General features: G+C 36.1%; 1 protein-coding gene across 1 annotated transcript in view; it reads left to right on the forward strand.

Moving 5' to 3' along the window:
• The first annotated feature begins 969 nt into the window (after positions 1-969).
• LOC144434979 (cholesterol transporter ABCA5-like) overlaps positions 970-26,733 on the forward strand; it is a 57,760-nt gene continuing 31,996 nt past the window's right edge. The window contains exons 1-14 of the mRNA XM_078123510.1: positions 970-1,148; positions 6,190-6,568; positions 6,870-6,997; positions 8,582-8,799; positions 10,881-11,020; positions 16,702-16,892; positions 18,449-18,602; positions 20,345-20,540; positions 21,485-21,552; positions 22,094-22,380; positions 22,979-23,098; positions 23,422-23,560; positions 24,227-24,317; positions 25,812-25,951. Of these exons, the coding sequence (XP_077979636.1) occupies positions 1,062-1,148; positions 6,190-6,568; positions 6,870-6,997; positions 8,582-8,799; positions 10,881-11,020; positions 16,702-16,892; positions 18,449-18,602; positions 20,345-20,540; positions 21,485-21,552; positions 22,094-22,380; positions 22,979-23,098; positions 23,422-23,560; positions 24,227-24,317; positions 25,812-25,951 (2,338 nt within the window). The 5' untranslated portion in view covers positions 970-1,061. The remainder of the gene's footprint in view (positions 1,149-6,189; positions 6,569-6,869; positions 6,998-8,581; positions 8,800-10,880; positions 11,021-16,701; positions 16,893-18,448; positions 18,603-20,344; positions 20,541-21,484; positions 21,553-22,093; positions 22,381-22,978; positions 23,099-23,421; positions 23,561-24,226; positions 24,318-25,811; positions 25,952-26,733) is intronic.

Genomic DNA, 26,733 nt, shown 5'->3' on the forward strand with positions numbered 1-26,733 from the left:
CTTGCCTTACCACCTCGAGCTATGGCCAGTACTTTACTATTTTACATTTAATACATTTTTACATTCTAAGGCTGCACGAAATACATTTAATACATTTAATACACGGGAGATGGTTGAGGTACATTTAATGCATTTAATACATTCTAGAGTTGCACGAAATACATTCTATTCCTCGGCGATGGTCCGGGTAGCTTGCATTTAATACATTTAATACATTTAATGCATTTAATACATTCTAGAGTTGCACGAAATACATTCTATTTCTCGGCGATGGTCCGGGTAGCTTGCATTTAATACATTTAATGCATTTAATACATTTAATGCATTTAATACATTCTAGAGTTGCACGAAATACATTCTATGTATGAAGAATAGGGGGCAAAAAGTGCTTTTGTAATAAGAAAAATTGGCCTTTTACAATAAGTGAGCGCTGTATAAACTCCTCTGTATGTCAAAGGCATGGCCCCCTTGTCTCTTCCCCTTACATGTAGGAATATATATTAATCAAAATGTTGTTATATTTAGTCTGTAGACCTGGAAAACAACAATCTATGAAATATTACACGCCCCTCCCTGTGCCTTGGAATGAACATGGAATGAATTAGTCATCTCACTCACTGGCAGTATATCTTACGCCCTCATGCGATTGCACTATGTCATAGTCCTCATGACGTACATGTTCTCATGACCTAGATTTATGAATGTAATTGTCGAGGGTAAGGAATGTAACCTTGTGATGCCTAAACATGAGAAGAAACAGAAAATGGCTATTTATTTTATTTTTAAGTCGGAAGATATAGCTAGAAGTTCCAGAGATCAAAGTAAGCCGTATACCGTGTGTATCCAGCCCTTTTTTGACGTCCCTCCAATTCGCTGTGCGTGTAATTTAACCTATGAAATAATGGTTTATTCTGTCAACACAACCTTTCTTAACGTCCTACGTCATGTGCTTTCCCTGTGACAGAGAGTCAGGTCCGATGGCCTAAATGCATATACATTCTTGAATCATTGACTGTTACATATAAAAGTGAGTGCATTTTGATTGAACACAACGTCGAAATATGGCGGGGTCACTGTCACAACAGTTGCGATGGCTGATTTACAGGAATTTTCTGCTGAAATATCGGAACAGAAGACAAACACTTCAGGTTAGTATGATCATGGGAGTGTACTACTAATACTATTACGTGTATTATGGTTGAACACCTTGCCTAAACATTCCCTATTTCTGACTGCCTAATGTGTTCTGCACTGGGGTACGGTGTAACCATGGAGATTGTCATACGGTAACGCGAGTGAGGTCGTCAGGCCATTGATTGGAATTAATGCCATATTTATATAAAGGATAATATACACAGTAAAACGGTTGTGTGTATTGCAGTGTGTATCATACACATTTTACATGTTCCCATGGCCCAAGAACAATTTAGATAGATAAGAAACAGGCTTCCCACAGACCAATCAATACAAATATAAACAACACCATCCGACCCCTACTGATACACAGACACTCACAACACACATTGCAGACTCCGATTTTGACACAAAATTTGAAATTGATGATAGCAAGAATTTGAGTCTGTTTGCATGGTGACGTGTGTACACATACAGTGTATGCTTAGCGCTTGGCAGGAGTGTGGTATTGTTTGTATTTGTAATGACTGGTCTGTTTGAAGCCTGTTTCTTATATATCTACAGCAGAAATATTGAAGGGTCACCGAAAGACTGTGTATCATACACATTTATGTATGTTCACCAAGAACAATTTAGACAAATTAGAAACAGGCTTCCCACAGACCACACAAATATAAACAACACCATCTGATGTACATCAACTGATACACACAGACACACCCAACATCCTTGGAACAAACTATTGAAAGTCATTAATTGCAGTCTCAGATTTTGACATACACAGAACTAGCAAGAATGTGAGTCATGTTTGCATGGTTACCGTGTGACATGTATGTACACATGATACAGTGCCTGAGGCCCTTATTGTCTACAGGTGTGGTATTGTTTATATTTGTGATGAGTGGTCTAGGGAAGCCAGTTTCCTGCCTATCTAAATTGTTCTTGTGAACAGAAAATGTGTATGATATGCACAATCATTTGGTAACCCTTCGATTTTTCAGCTTTAAATTGTTCTTGGGTAGTCTAGGTCCAGACTGGCCGTATTACGTACTCAATGTATCCCATTACTATCTCCAGTCTAGTCAAGGCGGTTGTTCGAGCATATCTTTCCTTGCAGCCCCCCCCCCCCCTCCCAATATAAACATGATGACGTCATGGTGTCCCCACATGATTTTAGTTTAAACAGACTGGAGATGGAGATGGAGTCCTGGTTGGACATTTTCATATCAGTGCAGTCCGATGACAACAGCCTGTCAGTTTGTGATGGATTACTATTGACATGCACCCTTGGTGCTTTACTCACTAAAAGGGGAGCACCACAGTTTAACACCTTTCATAACTGCCTTGACTAGACTGGAGATAGTAATTGAGTACGTAATATGACCAGTCTGGAACTAGACTAGTTCTTGGGGAACATAAAGTGTGTATGATACACCTCAAACCACTATAGAGAATTCTCTGAGGATAAACATCACAGCCTTTCGGGGATCCTTCAATATTTCTGCTGTAATTCTTCTCAGACTGCAGAACATACATGTATTACTAGATGCATAGTCTAGTTCCTATATACAACACATACAGTATCATTATGATGTACACCTCCATACTACTAGATGCAGCAGTACTCTAGTGGTTTTGCTACGTCACTCTCAGTCCTTTTTTTCTTTGCAAACACCGTAAGAAAATGAAAAAAATTAAATTAACAATGGTGAATCACACAAAATAAAATATGAAAAAGAATAAAAAGAATTTGTAGATCTATAAAAACAAAGCTACAATTATTACAGCTAAAGTATTACCAGAAGAAAAACACGTGGACTCCCCAACACTTCAAAACAAAAAACAGTCAGGTAACAGGGCTCAAAATTAGCAGCAGTCCTGTGTCCAAAGACTACCAATTCTTGTCATGGGGCTACTACAATTTACAGTTGGTAACCCACTCAGGCTACCACTGATAATGCATGGTTTCAAGGATGGAAGATTTATAGACGTTATTTTAATAACACCACATGTATATATATCCAATAGAGGAATTCTGTTGTCAGTTCAGGAATATGAGACTATTGGTCACCATCCTTGGGCTAACAATTTCTGAAATTGGTAGCCCAAGGATGGTGACCAATAGTTTCAAGGGTATTTTGCTAGTCTAAGATGACATGTTTGTGAAACGTATTCTGGTTTTAAAACTTTAAAAAAGCGTCTGCAAACACCTTAAAATGACCTTTATTCAGTCACTTCCCTTCGGATTTACTTCGAGGGTTTTCGGGTATTTCCGGTCCCACCTAGACCACAGGATTTTGTGACGTCATAAGGAGTACTCATTAGCACTAAGGTGATGACGAGCGTAGTCACTAGGTGAATAAAACTCAACAGCATACATTGCTGATGGTTAAAATAGACATCAGTAAACAAAAACTACAGTCCACATGACTTATTAACCAACATTTACCGATATTTAAAGTTTTAAAACCAGAATGCCTTTCACAAACATGTCGTCTAGCAAATTAGCGATAGTGAATGTGAGCATTTTGAATCACCTTTAATGGGATATGTGTTTCAAGCCTTGGGTCATCACATAGTGTTCTAATTTGGTTCTGGCATATCCTTTTTCCCTGTAGCTCTGCGAAGGAACAGGTTTTCAAACCTAGATGTTAATCCTAATCCGTAGTGGGTCTTTAAAACACAGCTAGAATTACCCCAGAGACAATGATTATCTGTCATTTTCCAGTAGGTTGAGCCAGATAGCTAAATTTTTGCCTGGGGGTTGATGTTTAAATTCATGTCATGGTTCATTTACATGCCATATAGAAATTTATGTCATATTTGCTAAGATAAAAAACTGTGAATTAAAAAACAATGATTTTTCCAAAACTACACAGTACACAATCTCATATATTATTGACATCACTAACATATACTGTACACAAATATTTGAAAAAGCTCCAAGTGTCAATAATGCAAAGATGAAATACATAAGTACATGTATGATTTTTTGAAGGTCATAGCTACTCAGAATCACATGACAGTTAATTTATATAGAGACTATTTCAACATTAGATATGTCACACAATAAATTTGCTGTATAGTGCAATAGTATTAAAGTATGCTTAGGCCAAATATAAAAAAGTTGTTTGGTTCCGGTTATCCGACCCCACCTAGATTTTCAGGGCGACCCTTAACTCTTTTTTTTAATGTATTCAAGAAAAATAATAATAAAATCACAAAAATCGTGAAGTCTTGCAAGAAATAGTGGGTGCGGAAACTGACATAAACTTAAAAAGACAATATAAAACTATTCTTATTATGTTGGGATCTTATATAGCGCTTTCCCACGCCATGCTCCAACCACTTTATAATTATTACCCCTGGCTCGGATCAGAACGGCACAACGGCCCTTTAGTCTTCCTCAGCTCAATCCTTTGCAGCCATTTAAGCGCATAGGATTAAAGCCTTCACATTGCAACCTACATCCTACCAGGTCCCCAATTATACAGCTGGGTTGACTGTGGCACAGTCGTGGTTCCAATCTTGCCCAAGGACTTAAGCCACTCAGAAACAAACAGCAGGCAGCAACAGGGCTCAAACCTGCAACCTGTAGATTCCGAAGCCGGTCACGTTAACCATTCACCCATCATGACTCCACTACTTGAATTAGGTGCAAAATAAGTGCATAGGGTAATAACAATAATGTAATGTAATGGCTGTACATCTGATAGGAAGAAATGAACAACACAGAGACCATTAGGAAAACAATGGAAAACCTGAACTCGACACTCACATATGAAAAAATATTAATAAAATAAAATAAAAATTCTACCTGCCCCACCTATTTTAAAATTGAATGTAATTGGAACCACACAAATTTTTTTTTACGCCTTATTACAATGTAATTACTTATAGTCTAGTTCCTGATGGACCATATTCCATACTACATTAACTTCACACTTAAAGGTTATACCGTCTAGTCTAGTCAAGCCCGTGACTCTCACACAGAATTCTGTGCTCCCACCTACAGCATTCATATAAAAATGATGACGTCATCGCATCCTCATGTGATTTTAGTTAAAAACAGGCTGGAGGTTGAGTCCTGGTTGGACATTGGACATAGTCAAAACAGCTGTATCAAATGAATATTAATGAGCGATGACGTCAGTCCGTCAATTTGTGGTGGATTACTACTGACATGTGCCGTTCACGCTTCACTCACCTTGGGGTTTAGTCTAGCTGCTAGACCTCGGATGTTCTTCTGATACAATACAACACATGACCGAACATCGCTATCCAGGATGGAACATCCGAGGTCTAGCAAAAGTCATCTCAGCAGTTCAGAGAAATAAATAACTGCCAATCAGAGAACCTCAATGATGACAAGCACAAACAGAGGACAATAGCTAATTTTTTCAAGCATATTCAGATTAAGGAAGGGCTTGTAAAAATAACCACCGTGCCTTTACTGAATTGTGTGAATGACAATGTTTACACACTGATCAAACTCACAATTACCATAATCCGATCAAGACATAATAGTTAGTAGTATGTATTATAGAGGTCATGGGTTATTGAATATATTAACATATATATATGCATACATGGCCCAACGCACGGCCATACGTCATCTCAATGGAATGTCAAGTCTGAAAATGACATTAGCTAGACCTTCGGGCAAGCCAACACTGCGAACTTCGTTCGCACAACGAATTCATTTATCATATCAGAAGATAGCCCGAAAATCTAGCATCAAGACTACTTGGGGTTGAGCCACTATTAATGCCTTGAGTCATGATGTCATTTGATTGTTCATGATTGGCTCTGCAGTTGTCTTCACTGATGAAGGAGGGAGGGTTATTGTTGTGTTCCCCCTTCCCCCCCCCCCCCCAAAAAAAAAAAAAAAAAAAGATTTGCATACTGCATGGGCTGGACAAGCACACCAAAAGAAGCGGGGGTATTTAATTGATTTGCGCGCTGACCAGAAACAATTCTTTCTCTTTATTTTTGGCCTAATATAGTAATATTTGTGTATTTACTACAATTTTCTCCTTCATTCTTTATTTATAGGAGGTCCTTTTCCCGCTCTATTTCATTCTCATGTTGGGTGCATTTATTCTGCCAAATCAACCCAAGACCTATCCAGCTATCTCATCATTCCCAAGCCACAATCTGTCGATGTTTACCAATCCTTCGTTGTGCTCTGGTGGCCTTGCCGTCACTCCAAATACCAGCAAGGCCCAAGATGTGGTTGAGAATGTGACATCTCTCCTGGGTTTGACAGAACCATACAGAGTGTATGACAGTGAACAAGAGATGGTTGATGCACACTTTAATAACACGATCTCATGCGGCGTGGTATTTAATGGAGATGTTGATGATATGAATTATACCATCAGAACAGCATATTGGGCACTACCAGACATGCAAACTGATTTTACAGGAGTGGGTATGTCTGTACAAGATTCTATATGAGTATAACCTGTGTTATTAGGCACCTGCTCTGGGGAAAGCCATTATGATTATATGTACGATTAGGGTGACCATAATTTATTTTATGTTTCTCATTACTTTTTCATATACTTAACTATGGGTCAGTTGGTCAATGTTGATAAACATTCTTAAAAATTTAACACGTACATTTTTGTAAATTGTATTATTAAACTGTTGTGATGTTTGTTTGTTTTTAAAAGGAACACATAAACTGTACTATTGTGCTGCAGTGCTATTGACACTATTTTTGTTCCCAGATCAATGCCGAGACAATGCTGATGGTTTGAGTACTACTTCCTGCTCAGCCAACCAGTACTTGAATACAGGATTTGCTGCCCTGCAGACTGCAATAGATCAAGTACTCATTGCAGTAAGTATACTACATGTACAATTTTACTCAAGATAGAAACCTACAATTCAATAGCCTGTCTACCCTGCTGATCTGTGATTGTGATAGCTCACGTAACTGTCGGTTTGCTATGATATCTGTTCAAACCCTCACCCTAAAAGCAGTTATCCGAATATCTGTATGCAGGGTTCTCCACACGTTTCATTTGGAAAATAGAGGAGCGGTCCCATTTACAAAATTTACATATGATAATGACATGTAAATCATATGTAAATTATCACACTTCATGCATTGTGGACTACGTTCGTCACAGTTACACTTGTTTATGACCAATGTTATGTGCTCTTGATTGTAATTCTTTAGTGAAAAGTGTACAACAGAACCCCATGTCATACAAGTGCAAGTATGGCGCACTCAACGTATTTGCACTAGTGCTTGCAGTGTTCTTTGTGCCCGTACTTTCACAAGCATAGCAAATGAAAGAGCTGCAGAAAACACTGCAAGCATGAGTGCTAATGCTCTTATGTACCCATACTAGAAATTGCGTGGCATGGGGTTCGGTTAGTGTTACATACAAAAATGTATGTTTATCTGCATAAAAATCATACAGCGTGATCACACAATTTCTTGTGATACAAATAACCTTGTCCTCATTTGCATATCATTTGCATGCAGGTATGCAATAGTGTTTCTGCAGTGAAAATACAGCGTGATCACACAATTTCTTGTGATACAAATAACCTTGTCCTCATTTGAATATCATTTGCATGCAGGTATGCAAATAGTGTTTCTGCAGTGAAAATATCACTAGTATGTGTAATTATTGGTATTTTATCAATTTTTAGGTATTCCCCAATATTTTTCTTCATACATAGGAAAATACGAGTGGTGTACATGTAAGGGGGCAACTCATAGTGACAATTGTTAGGTCACGAGTATTTTCTTGCTGAATGAAGTAAAATATTGGAGAATAACATAATTATACCAGCACCAGTAATATCAAAGAAAAATCGAAAGTAATGGCAATTTTAAACATTTTGACTCATATTTCGAACACAGGAGAAAAAATGATGTAAACACACATTGTCATGACATGTACATGCGTTGTCATGAATCAGATGTAGAATGACTAGAGTATATATTCCATACTTTTTGTTGAACCTGTCTCAGCTCGTACTAGTCTGTAAGGTACACCGTGACGGGGCGCCCTCACACATCGGCCAAACCCTGAGAGGAGGCTGGTGAGGGCGAAACGTCGTGACGTATCGTACCGTGTAAGCTTGTACATGACATAATGTTGGTTTTCTGATAAAAAAAAAAGGAGCTACAATCAAATGTTCATTTTTATATGGGACTGCAGTCGTGTTTACCAAATTACTACCAGCAAGTATAGGTAAAGTAAAGATAAAAGAAACGCATGATTTTTATTCAAAGCAACTACCAGCCGTGCAATATTGTATTTATTGAAAATGACTCACATAAGGTTAATAGGTGTGTCCAGATCAAAATAAATGACGAACACTAGTTTCATCACAGCAAAACACTGTTCAAGCACTACAGTATCAGATTGTCAACAGTTTCTGAGTTCTATATTTTGTCTTTTTTTCATACAAGATGAAGACCAACGGACCCCTGCCCACGCCACAGTTATTTGTCCAGATGTTGGCTAAAGATAGCTACAGGTCATCTACCACGCTGTTTCAAACTTTGGTTGGTATCTACCTGATCTTGGCATTCTCACCGTTTATTGCATTTCTCCTGGTCAATTTGGTAACTGAAAAGGAAAAGAAGATTAAAGAGGGAATGAAGATGATGGGAATGCGGGACTTGGCCTTCTGGTATGTCCACATTTCTAACTATTCCCATGTAATTTTCTTTATTGAAATGACACCTGCATGTTGTATTCTAGGAATGTCATCTCCCCAGACAAACAATATGGGATCACTTTTAAGAGCAAGGAAATAACTAACATGCATGTATACTAAATTAGTATTGGCAAGTTGCTAAGATGTTTGTAATGACTGTACGGTATGTATTAATTTAGCTTGTGTTATGAAGAAATAAAACTCTACAGTCATATCAAACAATGTCTCAACCAATTTTGCATTAAATTGTGTGCATGCATTCTAATCACAGGGCACTCAGGCTTAGTTAGGTTTACAAAAACAAACAAACAAAATAAATAAATAAACCAGCAAACAATAAGTAAATAAATAAATAAATAAATAAATACTGACAAGCATCAAAAAGAGTAATTACAAATCATTATCAACTACAAGAATTACTATAGGTTTTCCTATATGTGAAATGGTCACAGTTGTACTTACCCCATATTGGGTGTGACTGATCTTGTTGATAATGATTTGTAACTAGTCTCTTGTTGACTCTTGTCAGTATTTATTTATTTATTCATTGATTTATTGTTTGTTTGTTTATTTATTTATTTTGTTTATTTATTTGTTTGTTTGTTTGTTTGTTTGTTTTCATAAACATAACTAACTAAGCCTGAGTGCCCTGTGTTCTATTTAGACACATTTCACTTGATTCAGCAAAATTCTGATGTCACCGTATCTCTGTGAGCTTTTCTTAATTAAAGGGGCACAAGCTGATCATTTTACATTTTTGGGCATAATTTTTGTCGTGTATTTAAAATGTACTTGCACTATTGTACTAATTGAAGCATATTACTTATAGGCTTGCAAGGTGACTGAACTCAAATCTGGTATTGAGATATAACTTCAATATAGCCTATCCTATGACGTAATATTATATGTATGCATGTTGTAAAATTGCCAAGGAAATCAGCTTTCGCCCCTTTAATCTTCCATGTGTGAATCAATATTGGTGAAATTCAGTGTATTAGCAGATTTTAAATTATTGGCATTCAGTTTACACCTGGTCTTGTAGTGTACATCTCCATGGTCATTTCTAGTCCGTAGAATACACCATTCATTCATGCCAGACTCCACTGTACAATATTTTACCCACAACTCTCTCTGATTTGTAGTGTTGGACATCATCTCCTTGAAGTCATAAAAATCTCACCTGTGTACAGGGGTTTGTGAAAACATTGTTGGCATTTGCAAAGCGTAGAATTGCCACTGATGAGTTTCTTAATAGATCTTTTCATTGGTTCTGATATCAATGATTTACTGCAGGAGTAGCAATTTTAGAAATTTGTCAATAGATTTTCTTGAAAGGCATGCCCAATATTTGCAATCAAACTAAGGAAAAGATATACCTGTTTAATAATATGACTCTGCCAAAGACATAGTCTGTAAGGTACACTGTGACGGGGCACCCTCAAAAATCAGGCAACCCCTAACCTGAGAGGAGGCCATGAGGGCGAAACGTCACGACGTATCTTACAGTCTACCAAAGACATAGATTTATTTGAATAGGTATAACAAAAGAAATTTACATAAAACTCGTCATACACACTAAGCCACTAGTTAGTGATACTTTGACGTTGCGGAAAAGTGGTAATATTCAAAGTACATGTTTAATTTTTATACAAAATTTAGAACTTTCTTCATATGTATACTTTTATTTAATATTAATTAAACATAATTATTATGCTTAAAATGTTGAGAAATATGGGTTAGTGAAGAAGTTATGAAATAAGGAACCTCTAAGAATTACCAATCAGAGAGAGTTGTGGGAAAGATATTGTACAGTGAACTATTAGCCATCACTCACTGGTTTAGAATCCTAATAGGGCTGAACTACAGTCCATGTGTTTTCAGCACTGCTTGTTAAGTGGTATAATTGATTTGTCAGCATTGCAAACATAGATAATATGGATGTAGTGATTTTGATATTTTGTGTGAATAGTTCAAATTAACAACATAATATACTTGATCTCTATTTGCTCCAGGATTCCGTTGATGTCTTTATCTCTCCATATTTTTTTTTGTAGGCTTTCCTGGTCCATTATATATGTAGCCATGCTGTTTGTCATCTGCATTGCTTGTACTCTATTAGCCTGGGCTATGAGGATTTTTCCCAGCTCCAACCCCTTTCTCATATTCTTAGTCTTTTTCCTGTATGGATTGTCAAGTAGGTGCACTTTTGTTTGAATAATATCTCATTTAAATATTAATATTCTCATTGTAAATATTTCAGGTTATGTAACTGTAACATGTGATATCTACCCTGAGGAATCTTTCACCCACATACACATAAATCAAATTTATAACTAGTCTAGATGCCAACATTGTTTCTAACTATACCACGTCTAGTCAAAGTCCCTCAGTCAGCACAAGCAGTTGTTCATCCAATCAGTGAAACCCAGCTGCTATAGTGATGTAAACAACTTGTATAATTAGCATCCTGAGCTTACCTTATACCATATTTGGACATTACATAACTGTCCCAATAAAGACTAACTTTTATGAGGGACTGTGTTATGTGATTGATTAACAAAGTCATGATGTTAATGACACCGTGGGTGGCTGTGGATGAATTTTTAAATTGCATTTCATGCACCTCAGGACTTCTAGAGTAACGACTTTGACTATACTGTGAGTGGAGGTGTAAATCATAATGGTGCAGTATAGGAACTAGACTAATCTATAACATTCATGAATGCATTAACAAATACATGTAAATCAATATCATACATTGCATACATATATTTCCTGAAAAATATTGCTACATTTGTATGCAATTTAGTACATGCCTGTGTCTATCTGCAAGTTATGTCATCTGTGTGATGTCTTAATTTGTGTTCACACATGTATGTCATGTATGTATCTGTATATATATGTATGTGTGTGTGTGTGTGTGTGTGTGTGTGTGTGTGTGTGTGTGTGTGTGAGCTATTAGTGCTTGTCTTCCAAGTTTTTGTGCATACATGTACATGTATGTATATGTGTCAGGCAGTCTGAATGGTATCTGTGTTTGTTCGTGTACAGTATGTGTGTGTATATCTGACTGTGCATGCCTGTGTATCAAACTATTCATTGGGTGGAAATGAACATTCTATTAGGCAATTTTGATGCTTAAATATATAGGAAGCAAGGCCTGAAATTAATAGTCCTTAATTTCTTTCACCAGATGAGTGCAGAGTCAGATCATCGTAGAATCTAGGCGATTGCAGATTTTCAATTTTGATGTGAGTGGGGGGGGGGGGGGGGGGGGGGGGACAAATCCAAAATCTCCATCCACATCGATTCCAGGCTAAGTCAGAGAGGTCGTGGAATAGTCAAAGTCTTACGCTGGAGGTCCTGAGATCATTAGATACAGTTTAAAATTCATCCATAACCACACAGTCATTAACATCATGTGACATGTCTTTGTTTAGCAATCACAAAATTCTCACCGGCAGTCCCTCATAAAGTTAGTGTATATTGGGGCAGTTATGTAATGTCCAAATATGGTATATTTGTCAGCTCAGGGATGCTACTTATACACTGTTTACATCACTATAACAGCTGGGGTTCATTTATTGGATACTCAACTTTTTTGTGCTGGACTTTGACCAGACGTAGTGTAGTTAGAAACCTGAAACCATGTTGGCATCCAGACGACACACTTTAATTTGGTTTACAATGCAAGGGGAAAGGAAGTCTGTAAGGTACGCCATGACGGTGCACCCTCAAACATCGGAGAGGAGGCCGGTGAGGGTGAAACGTCACAACGTATCGTACAGTCTAGGGGAAAGGAGACACTACTTGTAAATATCTCAGACATCCATTTTAAAAAAGGATTGAAATGCAGTCCTCTGTGATTGTACAACACATAACTGATAATTAAAAGCATTTCAGCTACTTGCCCCATTCATGTAGAATGTTCATATCAGGTGTAAAGTAACAGTTTAATTATCAGCCCAGTAGTGGTCACTTTAAATGTAGTCAATTTGTAAACAATGTTGACAGGAGAGGAAACTCAACTGTATCACAATTAGAATATGGACAAATTTTATTGACACTTCATTCTCTGGTAGTGATCAGCAGGGTCTTCCCAATGAGTAAACATTGTATACAGATAGATTACATTTAGAGCCACCACATACAGCACTGATAATCAAATTAAAGCAGTCAATACATTGTTTATTTTACACCTGATAGCAAGTAGCTGAAAGGCTTAAGTTATCTGTTTTAATATGCAGTAACATTATCAAGTTAACACTGTACTGTGTACATTGTGAAGATGAACAAATGCAGATGTTATGTAACTTTATTTGGACATGCAGTAGTGGTTGCCAATATTTTCTTTGTCTTCAAATGGGGTATGCATGGCCCCAGACTGAGTTCAACATATGTCAAATCTTAATACACACACAGTGTTTGTTAACTGAATTATTCAGTGTTTTCAGTCTCATGATCAATATTAGAGTTACCAGTATCACAGTGTGTGTGTGTGTGTGTGTGTGTGTGTGTGTGTGAGGGTGTGTACATGCGCATACTTGCTTGCTTGCATGTATGTAAAGTATGTATGTATGTATGTATGTATGTATGTATGTATGTATGTATGTATGTATTTATGTATGTATGTATGTATGTATGTATGTATGTATGTATGTATGTATGTATGTATGTATGTATGTATGTATGTATACAATCATGTATGTATGTATGTATGTATGTATGTATTTATGTATGTATGTATGTATGTATGTATGTATGTATGTATACAATCATGTATGTATGTATGTATGTATGTATGTATGTATGTATGTATGTATGTATGTATGTATGTATGTCATTTGTATGTATGTACATGTATGTACATGTATGTATATCTGTCTGTCAGAGTCTTCTGTCCACTTGTCTGTATGGGTGTGCATATATAGTACATATTCTCTTATAACATGTAAAAATGTATGTTTAATATTTTGCATAGCAGTTTGATAGCAGTTTGCTATCATGATACTGAAAAATTTGTGTGAACTGAGATTTTATCACAACTGTATTTAAAGAAGTGAATTTGGACTATTTGGCTATCATGTTTTCAATAGTAAATAAATAATGTAGGGCTATATATAAACATTGTCAAACAATACTCTTTGTAAATCTAGTGATTTTAATAAACAGTTGTCATAACAGAGATGACATGCATTCCATTACTATTATGTATGTAATTTGGAAAAAAACAAAAATAAAATGGCTAGAATAAGAACGGTACAACTGTAGTATGAGGTCAATTGACACGTCTTCACTATTTCTGTCTATTATGAAGTGGTCTAACACTAGTCAGTGTACATTGCAAAGATGAACAAATGCAGATGTTATGCAGAACTTTATTTGGACATCATCATGCAGTTTTGGTTGCCAATCTCTCATTTGTAAATGAAAATAATGGAAAGGATCTTAAATTTGTCATCAAATGGAGTACACAGACTGAGTTTAACATACATGTATGTCTATGTCAATTCTTAATACACAGTGTTTGTTAAATGTGTGTGTGTGTGTGTGTGTGCACGCGCGTGCATGCGGCATGCATGCATGCTTGCTTGCATGTATACATGTACATTCATGCATGTACATTCATGTAGGTAGGAAGGTAGGTAGGGTAGGTAGGTAGGTAGGTAGGGTAGGTAGGTAGGTAGGTAGGTAGGTTGATAGGTCAGTCTTCTGTCCATTTGTCTATATATGGGTGTGTACATATGTATTCTTTTATAAAGTTTAAAATGTTTGTTTTATCTTGTATACTTTGCATTGCAGTTTGTTATCATATATAGTCTAGTTCCTATCCAGTATCACTATGATTTATACATTCACTCAGTTAGACCACAGTTGGCATCCAGACTAGTTATCAGAATATGATACTGATACTGTGTTTAAAGAGGTGAATTTGGGCTATTTTGCTATCATGTTTTCATCAGTAAATAAAGTAAATCAATAAAGTGGGCCTGTAAACATTGTCTGACAATGCGATGACTTATATACTAGTAGTCTAGTGATTTTAATAACCGTTGTCATAGCAGAGATAACGTTATGTATTCCATTACTATTATGTAATCTGTCGGAGAAAACAAAATGAAAATGGCTAGAATGGCTAGACTAAGAATGGTACAACTATAGCTCTGGAAATAATATGCTATAAGGTTTGACACGTCTTCACCCTCCGCTATGGTTACTCCCTGTCTAAAACCCAAAGATTACATACAGATTTCATGCACACTGATTTTGGGAATAAAATCCACCCATACCCTTGCTAATGACAATATAAAATACAGAAATGAACTTTAAATCTCTAAATTCAACCTATGTCATGTATATTCTGTCAGTTCTTGTCTAACATTCGTTTGAGGTGCAAAACAACAGACAATGGTAAGTCATGCAAACAGATTATTTTCAAATATTTGACATGTGTACAATCTTGTGCATGTTTAAGAAGCTGTCATAGTGTATGTTTTGTGGCTTGAGGGAAGATTAGACAAGAAATGACAGAATAGACAAGACGTAGGTTGACATTAGTGATTTAAAGTTCACTGATTTATGTATAATTTTGTGTAGACGTTAGCAAGGGTATGGATGGTTTTTATTCCCCAAATCCATGCACATTGAATCTGTTTGCAATCTACTAGGGGTTGTCGATAGGAAGGAACCATAGCGGAGGTTGAAGACATGTCGAACCTCGTAGGGTATATTTCCAGAGCTAGGTATAACTAATGAGTCACACTTTGTTCAAGATATTGTTTTGTTAGATTGTACTCTCCATATATGACACTATATGTAGATATGCCATCTTTTGGGGTATTATTCAGTGTAAATTAGTCTAAAATGGGATTTACATATATACTTCTATGGATGCCAAGTGTGGCTTTCTAACCAGTGAAGGTATAAATCGTAATGATACTCTATAGGAACTAGAAGACCGTATATCAGGCATTGCCAATAAGTTAGCCTATAGCATAGAAGACATTTGCTTGGTAATGATTTCATGAGACAGGACTTATCATCAAAATCAACCAAAGTGAAGGGTCCAGACTATACAATTCCTGTGTTACATGCTATTTGTATTATACATGTATTGAGAACACAAACTTATTATTAAAGACAGTTGAATAAACACACAAGTGTTAGCTTGCATTTTCTATTCAGAAATGTCAGTGTTTCCAAAGTTGGTGGTATTTTAAACACATTGTTTCCTGCAAATTACCCAAAAGAGAAATGAAAAATTTGGTTTCAATTCCATTTCTGAACTGTGATATCAAAATTATGACATTTAAATTAGCCATATGGATGAGGATTGGGTATTGAGTTTGGATTTTTAATTTATAAAACAATTTTATCATGGCTTCCTACTTGAAAAAATCAATTTGAAACAACATATGCCAAGTCTTTGTTTGTAACTCAATACTTTGCAAAAAGCTAAAGCATTACGTAAAAAGTTTGTTATTGTACGTACAATAACAAAGATTTGAAACATTTATTAAGCTTTTGCAATTTATTGACTCAGAGTTAGAAACAAGGATTTGGCATATGTTGTTTCATATTGATTTTGAATTAGGACGCCATGATAAAATTGTTTTATCAATTAAAAATCCAAAATAAATATCAAATACTCATCCACATGGCCACTTTAATAGAAGAAAAATTGACAAAAAATTTTAACACATAGCTACGTGTAGACTTTTCATATACCAACTTCTGCTTCTAAACACATTTTTTTGTGTATGCCTTCAAATCACATTACTACGATGTTACACTATGATGCTACACATATGGAACACACTTAACTACATGCTGCTGCAGCTAAACCTCTCTGTTGTATCTCTTTTTGTTTTGTAGTGGTGTGTGCTGGTTTTATGTTGACGCCATTTTTCAACAAAGCATTGGTGGCGGGAGCAGTTGGTAGTCTAACAAGTATCGTTGTGTCTTTGTTGTACTTGCCTCTCGTCTTAACCAGTAGCATCCCAATAGCTGTCCAGTGGATTATGTGTTTATTATCACCACTCGCCATGGCCTTGGCTTGCAACCAGGTACTGGAATAATGTCTTAATTGTTATGCACACATAAAATTTTTAGCTGAAATACATTTTTTTCACGTGGGGGGAGTTGTCATTGCAATTGCTGAACTTCATTTTCTCATTTTTAACCAAATTTAGAAAATGTTCACACCTTCAATGATAACAGGTTCTGTATTTATTATTGCGATGTGATAAGTTGATAAAAATTTACTTCTCTAATGTGATATACAGTGCTGGATTTCCAAAAGTATTTTAATGTGTTTACCATCATGTCTTTACATTGCATTGATCGTAGTGGTGTGACTGCTACAATTTTTATTATGGTTTACATCAACATGTCAATGTCGCAATCGTGAACGTTCATTTAGGGGAAGGTTGGAGGGGTTTGGCCTAAACAAACAATAAACGAAAGAAGTTTGTTTATTGAGCTCATGTGACATTGTGCGAACAATCCTTTCATCGCATTTGTAACTTATTGCATGGATTGTCATGATTACCACTAAATAAATTAGCCATTATTTACATGTACATGGTCAGAATTGATGCTTATTAATTTTTGCACAAGAAATATTTTCAACTAAATAAGCCAAAATAAGTGTAGAACCAATAAACTCTTTATTCCCCAAGTAGCGTTTCTATTGAAGCCTTATCAAAGTCTGCCACTATACTATATAAATAGATTTTGCTTCCCAAACTATACCATACATTTTTATAGTCTGTATCGATTTACTCTAAAATGACTGAGTTTGTTTTTGATATGAAATTTTGTCTCGCTTTTAGCTTCTTTGTGAGAAAGTATCAGCTTAAAATCTTTTGATTTCCATCAATGATCAACTGACCACCATGAGTGGTGTTGTGATCTCACATCTGGAAGTGTTGTAAAGAATAATAGCAAATATTACATATTGCCTGTCACAGACTAATTGAAAGTGAATGGGGTGTGAAAATCCATTAGGAGATGTAATTGTAAACATGTATGTAATATTAGTGTGTAACACATGTTAACATCATGCTCATGACAGCTGATGTTAGGTAGGACTGTTCAGTTACATAATGACTTCATTTGAATATAGTTTGAGTGCTCATTTACACAATGACTTTATTTGAATATGGATTGAGTGCTCATTTACACAATGACTTCATTTGAATATAGTTGAATGCCCAATTACACAATGACTTCATTTGAATATAGTTTGAGTGCCCATTTACACAATGACTTCATTTGAATATGGTTTGAGTGCTCATTTACATAATGACTTCATTTGAATATTGTCAAATCGTCAGACTTCAATCACTCCCCATTTCAACCCCTCTGTTTGAGCTCGTATTTTCAAACCACTTTGTGATGCTGATAGTATTACAAGCAATTACTTACATGTAAAAATGAATCAAAATCACAGGCCGCAATGTGGACAAAAATAGAATAGAGTGTAGCAGAGTCACAGAGCCAGTGAAAATATTTACAAACTGAGCTTGTGCCATTTCAAAGCACAGAAATGCTGGGTAAATTATTAAAATTAATTTATCATACTTTGAGTTGACTTTCCATCTATCATTCTTCATATTAGGCAACTCTTTTAGAGACCAGCTATGGAAATAGAGGAGTCCAGTTTGATAACATGTGGGTTGGAGATTTTCCATTTGCTGGTTGTCTCATCATGTTAGCTGTTGATATTGTGCTTTATCTGCTGTTGGCGATTTACTTCGAACAAGTTGTCCCAGGTATGTTCCCATGTTAACTGTTAAAATCACTCAAGTATGTATTACATTTATATTGATATAGAAAAACTTGAACCACAGTTTTGTCGTAATGACATAAATCTTCAGAAAAGAGACTCACAAATGAATCACCACATAATAAAGTGGCCATATGGATGAAGATTTGGTATTTTAGTTGGATTTTATGTTACCATGGCTTCCTACTTGTGAAATCAATGTAAAACAACATAGACCAAGTCTTTGTTTGTAGCTCAATAAATTGCAAAAGATTAATAAATATGTAAAATGTTTGTTTTTGTACATACAATAAAAAACTTTTCACACATTTTTTATAGCTCTTTGCACTGTATTGAGTTAACAAACACAGAGTTTGTCAAATTAAATACCAAATCCTCATCCGTAAGTATGCCCACTTTGATATATGTTTCGTATTATTAATATTATATCATTAGAAATATCCTGCAGCACCCAAATCAGTTTGACTGCATTTTGTGAAATGAATTATGTTCCTAGATAGTTACAACTTTTGAAAGAGTAGTCTGTAAGGTACACCTTGACTGGGCACCCTCCTCACACAACGGCCAACCCTGGTGAGAGGAGGGTGGAATGTCACAACGTATCTTGCAGTCTAATGAAAGAACGAACAGATGTGGAGTCATGATGGGTGAATGGTTTGCGTGACCGACTTGGAATGTACAGGTTGTAGGTTCGAGCCCTGTCGCTGCCTGCTGTTTGTTTCTGAGTGGCTAAAGTCCTTGGGCAACCCAGCTGTATAATTGGGACCTGGTAGGATGTAGGTTGCAATGTGAAGGCTTTAATCCTATGCGCTGAAATGGCTGCAATGGATTGTATGCTCCCCGGGGAGTTGAGGAAGACTAAAGGGCCGTTGTGCCGTTCTGATCCGAGCCAGGGGTAATAATTGTAAAGCGCTTTGAACACGGTGTGGGAAAGCGCTATATAAGAACCCAACATTATTACATTATTATTCTAAATAAGAAGGGAAATTTTATTCTTGTACCACATATTTTATATATTGTGTTTAAATGTAGCACAATGAAACTGGGTTTCTAAGCTTTGTACTCAAGTCACAATTGAAAATAAATCCATATTCCAATGTTAATGTCAATGCATGTCTTCTATAACATTACAGTCTTCTGGCATGGTTAGAACAGTTGATTGCTTAATACGAATTTCCACAACATTTTTTAATATGTATCGTACTTATCTAGTAAATTACATCATTGGAAATGAGGATGTTTGGGTTGTCGGTGGCTGAGTGGTTAAATCACATGCCTCTTACCACTGTGGTCATACATGTAGTTCAGACCCATTAAATATTGGATTAAATTTACCACGCTGTAAGTAAGAAGAGTCTGGTTCAGTTTGACGCGGTGGCTGAGTGGTTAAACTACTTACCTCTTACCACTGTAATCGGGGTTCAAACCCATTCAATGTTACCACACTATAAGTAAGAAGAATGTCGTTCAGTTTGACTACCGAACAACACATGTTTTCCCTGGGTACTCCGGTTTCCTCCTGCACTAACACTGAACCTTCCTCCCACCATTTGGCAATACCTGTCGGATGGTTTATAAATAAAAAAATGAATAAATAAATATATAAATAAAAATGTGCTTCAGTAGGTACAATAACGTGAGTACCTTTTAAATATGCGATAAAAGTACACCTAAACATGTATAAAGTCACTTTAAATTTGGTTTGATCATAATTTTTGTCAAACACAGGAGCATATGGACAGAGAAAGCCACTGTTGTTTTGCTTCATGCCATCATTTTGGAAGAGTAAAACACGAGTGAGTGACAAAGCGGAGAGAAATGAAGGAACACCAATTCTTTCATCGCATGTTAATATTAATGTCAATGGAAGTGCAGCAGACATTGAACCTGTGTCATCAGAATTAAAGTCGCGAGATGGAATAAGGTAAATATCATTCAGTTGTACTACAGCACCATTGGCATTAAAATTTGTATTCCATTCATTCCTGCTATGAGCATACAATACTAGTTCTTGAAAAAACGGATATTTTACAATAGAATGCCATGCAAGTATATAAACTTAGACTTTACAAGGTACAAGAGAACTTTTATCATCTCTGGTAAGAGAAATTACGATGACATGGTTCCATACATTAAACATAAATTGAAATATAGATGAAGATGCAATATAAAAATATACACACGGTTTATGTGTTAAAATGAGATGTGAACTTAAAAAAAACTCCCAAATACGCAATTATATTATAAATAACACACTACAAAGTACAAATTTTACCATTTTAAAATCTTCTAAATATTACACTGCTTAGACCTCTGTAAGTCAGAGATATTGATTAAACACAAAGCACTGTAGAATAAATATGTTGCCATGGCAGTCACTCAAATTCAATGCTGGGACCATGTAAGATTTGTGATGTTACAACACACTTGTATAAACTAAAGTTGACACATATACCTAGTACCTATTTGCTATATCATGTTTCCCGACAAAAAATGTGGAATATATACTCTGGTCGTTCTACAATGTATGTCATGACAGTGCATGTCTATTTTACGACTATGCATGTCTTAGTAGCGTGACTGGTTCTGCTGTGTTCTAAATATGAATCAAAACGTTCAAAATTACCATTATTTATACTTTCCCCAATTTTTCTTTGATAATACTGGCGCTGGTACAATTATGTTATTCTCCAATATTTTTTCTTCATTCAGCCAGAAAATACAAGTGACCTAAGGATTGTCGTGACAAAATTCAGGCCCCCTTAGGTCACTTGTATTTTTCTTGGCTGAATGAAGAAAAAATATTGGGAAATAACATCTAATAGTACACTATACATTGATTGCTTGATTTCCTTTGTTTCCTCACAGAATAACAAATTTACTGAAGGCGTTCCCTCCAGAAAAAAGAGGTGGCAAGCCTGTAGTAGCTGTCAATGGTAAGCTAGCTCTGCCTGATTTCATGATGAAAAATTATATTAAAACCTTTTACAACAACTATGTCCTCATATATTATGTTGTTGAGTACTGAGCCAATTGTCTGGCACTCGTCGAAGTGTTTTGTGGATGGAGGGGGGGGTGGGGCGTCAAACAAAGTGATATAATCAATAATTGAAGAGCATCAGTTTTCAAAAAATGTGATGTTCTGTCAAAACACTTCCTCAAACAATGTTAATCTGTTAGTGTAATATAATCTATATGACATGGTGGGATTGTTTCCAGGGTTGTGTGGATGGTGAAAGTATGTTACATATGATAGTCCAGGATACCGCTGTAACATGAAACCAAACAAATTGCCCCTTTTTAATAGCACAACACAGTACTGTCAGTTATGCTGCAAAACATTGGTACTATATATTTCAAGTGATGCCAAGAATATCAATAAGATACATGTAACCCTGGCGTCCTGTTACTTTCACTTACGGGAACCAAAACTGTTGATCTGCTTTCAATTGAACTATTATGTCGTTCTTTATCAAGGTATTACATTGGACATATATGAAGGCGAAATAACTTGTCTACTGGGCCATAATGGGGCTGGAAAGACAACTCTTATTGGAGCACTGAGTGGTATGGTGCCACCAACCAGTGGAGGTGCAACGATATATGGGATGGATGTCACTGACCCTAATGCTATGGGCCACATCAGAACCATTACTGGAGTCTGCCCCCAGCAGGACATCGTGTTTGACCAATTAACTGCCAGGGAACATTTGAAAGTATATGCTGGAATCAAAGGCATTCCTGAAGAAGACATTGATGCCAAGGTGAGATTGACAGCCATTTTGCATCGTTTGAGTTTTGGTAGCCTCAGTGGGATGGCCTAGCTATTACATGTACCATCCAAACATACCTAGGAAATTCACTTCTTCATATATAGTAACTTCCATGGATTCCAATGAGTTCCTTGTATTTGCTCCAGGTTTCAAGGCATCACAGCAAGTGAGGTCCAGGAATATGATAGATTCCAACCCCATTACAGTCAGACTCCTTCAAGAGGTTCAAGTTCCTAGAAACCCCATGCAAATACAGTTCATGCTTCTGTGTTTTCAGTAATTTTCCTATCTTAGGTGTCTAGGTACCAACAACATAGTCTCAACAATTCACCAATCTGACTGTTAATACAATATTGACAAATATGATTATAGGAATGTGAAATTATAGCACCTCAAATGAAAGAGAGAACAAAGACAAAAAAGAAAAAATACACAAGTCATGCAAACAGTGATAACTGCACATGTACCTGAATGTCCAAAACTATGTCCGAGAATGTACAGACTTTTAGCCAAAACCTGTATGTGCATTTATGTCAGCATATATTGCATGGATCAAGTTTACACATGTTTTGTTGATGTAAATTTATAGGTGGATAAGATCCTGAATGATGTCGATCTACATAAGAATGCAGAAACAAATGCCGGAAAGCTGAGTGGAGGACAGAAAAGGAAATTATGTGTCGGCATGGCCCTGATTGGTGATCCAAAGGTAACTTGCCTCCCTTAACAGTAAGAAAACATTGGAGCATGATATCATTATGTGTAGTGTACAATATAATACAATACAATGCAATGCAGTACAGTATAGCCTGTTTACAGCGCTGTTGAGATGCATTGTTAGCTGGTCGTACCTCCCTAGCTCTCACATCAACAGCTTGTCTTGACTACATACGTTATTAAAAAGTTAATATAGCCACATCCTCCAAAAGTCATTATCCAGCACCCCATAGAGTTAAATTTACATAACCATATGTGAAGTCCACTTCAAGTTTTGCCTAACGTAGCGTAATGTGTCTTTACTCTGTACAACAGGTGTTGTTCCTTGATGAACCTTCCAGTGGTATGGATCCGTACTCTAGACGTCATTTGTGGTCATTACTGAAAAACAACAGAAAGGGAAGAGTTACCGTACTGACCACACATTTCATGGATGAGGCTGATATTTTAGCTGGTAATTCAAAATAAATGAAAACTAGTCCCACGTACTTCACCTACATGTATTTTACTCAATTAAACAGCACCCCCCCCCCTTCCCCACCCCCCACCTTCCTCCCAGCTTTCTCTTTATGTTCATAAACCATCATAATGGAAAATATCTTAGAAAGAATAATGTTTCTGAAATTTGTTTGAAAAACTTAAAGCCATTATCATTCGAAATCCAGGGGAAAAGTAAAAATATGTGTCACCATATGATATAGTTAATTGAGGTCAAAATGATACTGAAGTGAAGCCATTTTGTGAATCCAATGGCCACTGAACACTGTATATGAGAAAATAACAGCTGTTTGATTTCCGTGAAAATAAAGATGAGTCAAGTGAACCCTAAAGTTGGTTCATTTTTTCCAAAAGGACCATGCACAAGCAATCATAATTTAGAGAGATTTGAAGAACTTTCATTTTCAGGGAAATGGTTCCCAGAGGTGTATTCTTAATTACTTGTATAGAATATGATGTCCACGCAGAGTAAACATGACAAACTAGGATTTTGTTAGGGATGCTATACTATTCATATTGATAACTAAACCTTGACATCAAACTCCCTAGCTAGAACAAAAAGTACACTCAGTTAGTCCCAATGGTACACTCTCGCATCTTACCTTTCAATTTTCTTTTACAGATCGTAAAGCCATCATATCCAAGGGTACTTTACGATGCTATGGGTCTTCATTGTTTTTGAAAAACAAATTTGGTATAGGATATCACTTAGGGTAAGTCCATATTTGGTATAGTATCATGGGTAAGTCCATATTTGGTATAGGATATCACTTAGGGTAAGTCCATATTTGGTATGATATCATGGGTAAGTCCATATTTGGTATAGGATATCACTTAGGGTAAGTCCATATTTGGTATGATATCATGGGTAAGTCCATATTTGGTATAGGATATCACTTAGGGTAAGTCCATATTTGAATGTGCAGAGTTACGTTATATAGTACAAAAAACTGATAGTTATATATAGTATGCCGTTAATGATAGAGAAGTTCTGTAGTTGAGACCCAGCTGAAGTACCGTATACTAGTATAAAAGTTTTTCATGCCTATCACCAAAGGACAGGTACAAAACTAAAAACATGGTCTCATGCCTGGCAACACATGTTTTTACAACTTGACATAAAGTGTCATTGTGATGGTTAATGGGTTTGCACAGTTTCATTGTGATGGTTACTGAGTTTGTACAGTTTCATTGTGATGGTTACTGAGTTTGTACAGTTTCATTGTGATGGTTACTGAGTTTGCACAGTTTCATTGTGATGGTTACTGAGTTTGTACAGTTTCATTGTGATGGTTACTGAGTTTGTACAGTTTCATTGTGATGGTTACTGAGTTTGCACAGTTTCATTGTGATGGTTACTGAGTTTGTACAGTTTCATTGTGATGGTTACTGAGTTTGTACAGTTTCATTGTGATGGTTAATGGGTTTGCACAGTTTCATTGAGGCTTAACAAGTTTGCAAACAATTTCATCAGGGTAACAAGTCAACAGACAGTCTCATTTATGGTTAACAAATTAGAGAACAGTTTCATTGTGATGGCTAATGAGTTTAAAAACAATTTCATCATGCTACATGTCAGCAGACAGTTTCATTGTAATGGCTAATGAGTTTGTTTGCAGTTTCATTGATGGTTAACAAGTTTACAGACAGTTTTATTGATGGTTAACAAGTTAGAAAACAGTTCCAGTGATGGTTAACAAGTTAGCAGACAGTTTCATTGATGGTTAACAAGTTTACAGACAGTTTTATTGATGGTTAACAAGTTAGCAGACAGTTTTATTGAGGGTTAACAAGTTAGAAAACAGTTCCAGTGATGGTTAACAAGTTAGCAGACAGTTTCATTGATGGTTAACAAGTTAGAAGACAGTTTCATTGTAATGACTAATAAGTTTAGTTGCAGTTTCTTTGATGGTTAACAAGTTGGCAGACAGTTTCATTGATGGTTGACAAGCTAGCAGACATTTTCATTGATGGTTAACAAGTTAGCAGACAGTTTCATTGATGGTTAACAAGTTAGCAGACAGTTTCATTGATGGTTAACAAGTTAGCAGACAGTTTCATTGATGGTTAACAAGTTAGCAGACAGTTTCATTGAAATACTTATTGAATGAGTTTGTGGACAGTTTCATTGATGGAATAAGATTTGCACCACATCAATACTTGTGTATCTTCTTACCGAATACACAATGTGTTATTTTTGGTAACAGAATGGTAATTGAACAAGGAACAAACACAGATGCGGTAACAGAGTTTGTCAAGTCTCATCTTGAGAGTGCTGAACTTGGTAGATCCTATGGGATGGAACTTACCTACACCTTACCACTAGAGGACGTTAATCTGTTTGTTGGTAAGTTAATCTTTTAATACATACACCAAGTTACCTCTACACAGTGTCAACCTGTTTGCTGGTAAGTTAATCTTTTAATACATACACCTTACCTCTACGCAATGTCAACTTTGCTGGTAAGTTAATCTTTTAATACATACACCTTACCTCTACGCAATGTCAACTTTGCTGGTAAGTTAATCTAAGACTTTTAATACATACACCTTACCTCTACACAGTATCAACCTGTTTGTTGGTAAGTTAATCTTTAATGCATACACCGTACCTCTATACGCTGTCAACCTGTTTGCTGGTAAGTTAATCTTTAACATACACCTTATCCCTCCGCAATGTCAACTTTGCTGGTAAGTTAATCTTTTAATACATACACCTTACCTCTACACAGTGTCAACCTGTTTGCTGGTAAGTTAATTATCTGTAATAGATACACCTTACCTCTACACAATGTCAACCTATTTGTTGGTAAGTTAATCTTTAATACATACACCTTACCTCTACACAGTGTCAACCTATTTGTTGGTAAGTTAATTATCTGTAATAGATACACCTTACCTTTACACAATGTCAACCTATTTGTTGGTAAGTTAAACTTTAATACATACACCTTACCTCTACACAATGTCAACCTATTTGTTGGTAAGTTAAACTTTAATACATACACCTTACCTCTACACAGTGTCAACCTGTTTGCTGGTAAGTTAATCTTTTAATACATACACCTTACCTCTACACAATGTCAACCTATTTGTTGGTAAGTTAATCTTTAATACATACACCTTACC

This window comes from Glandiceps talaboti, chromosome 5 (assembly GCF_964340395.1).
Source record: "Glandiceps talaboti chromosome 5, keGlaTala1.1, whole genome shotgun sequence".
NCBI classification, from domain to species: domain Eukaryota; kingdom Metazoa; phylum Hemichordata; class Enteropneusta; family Spengelidae; genus Glandiceps; species Glandiceps talaboti.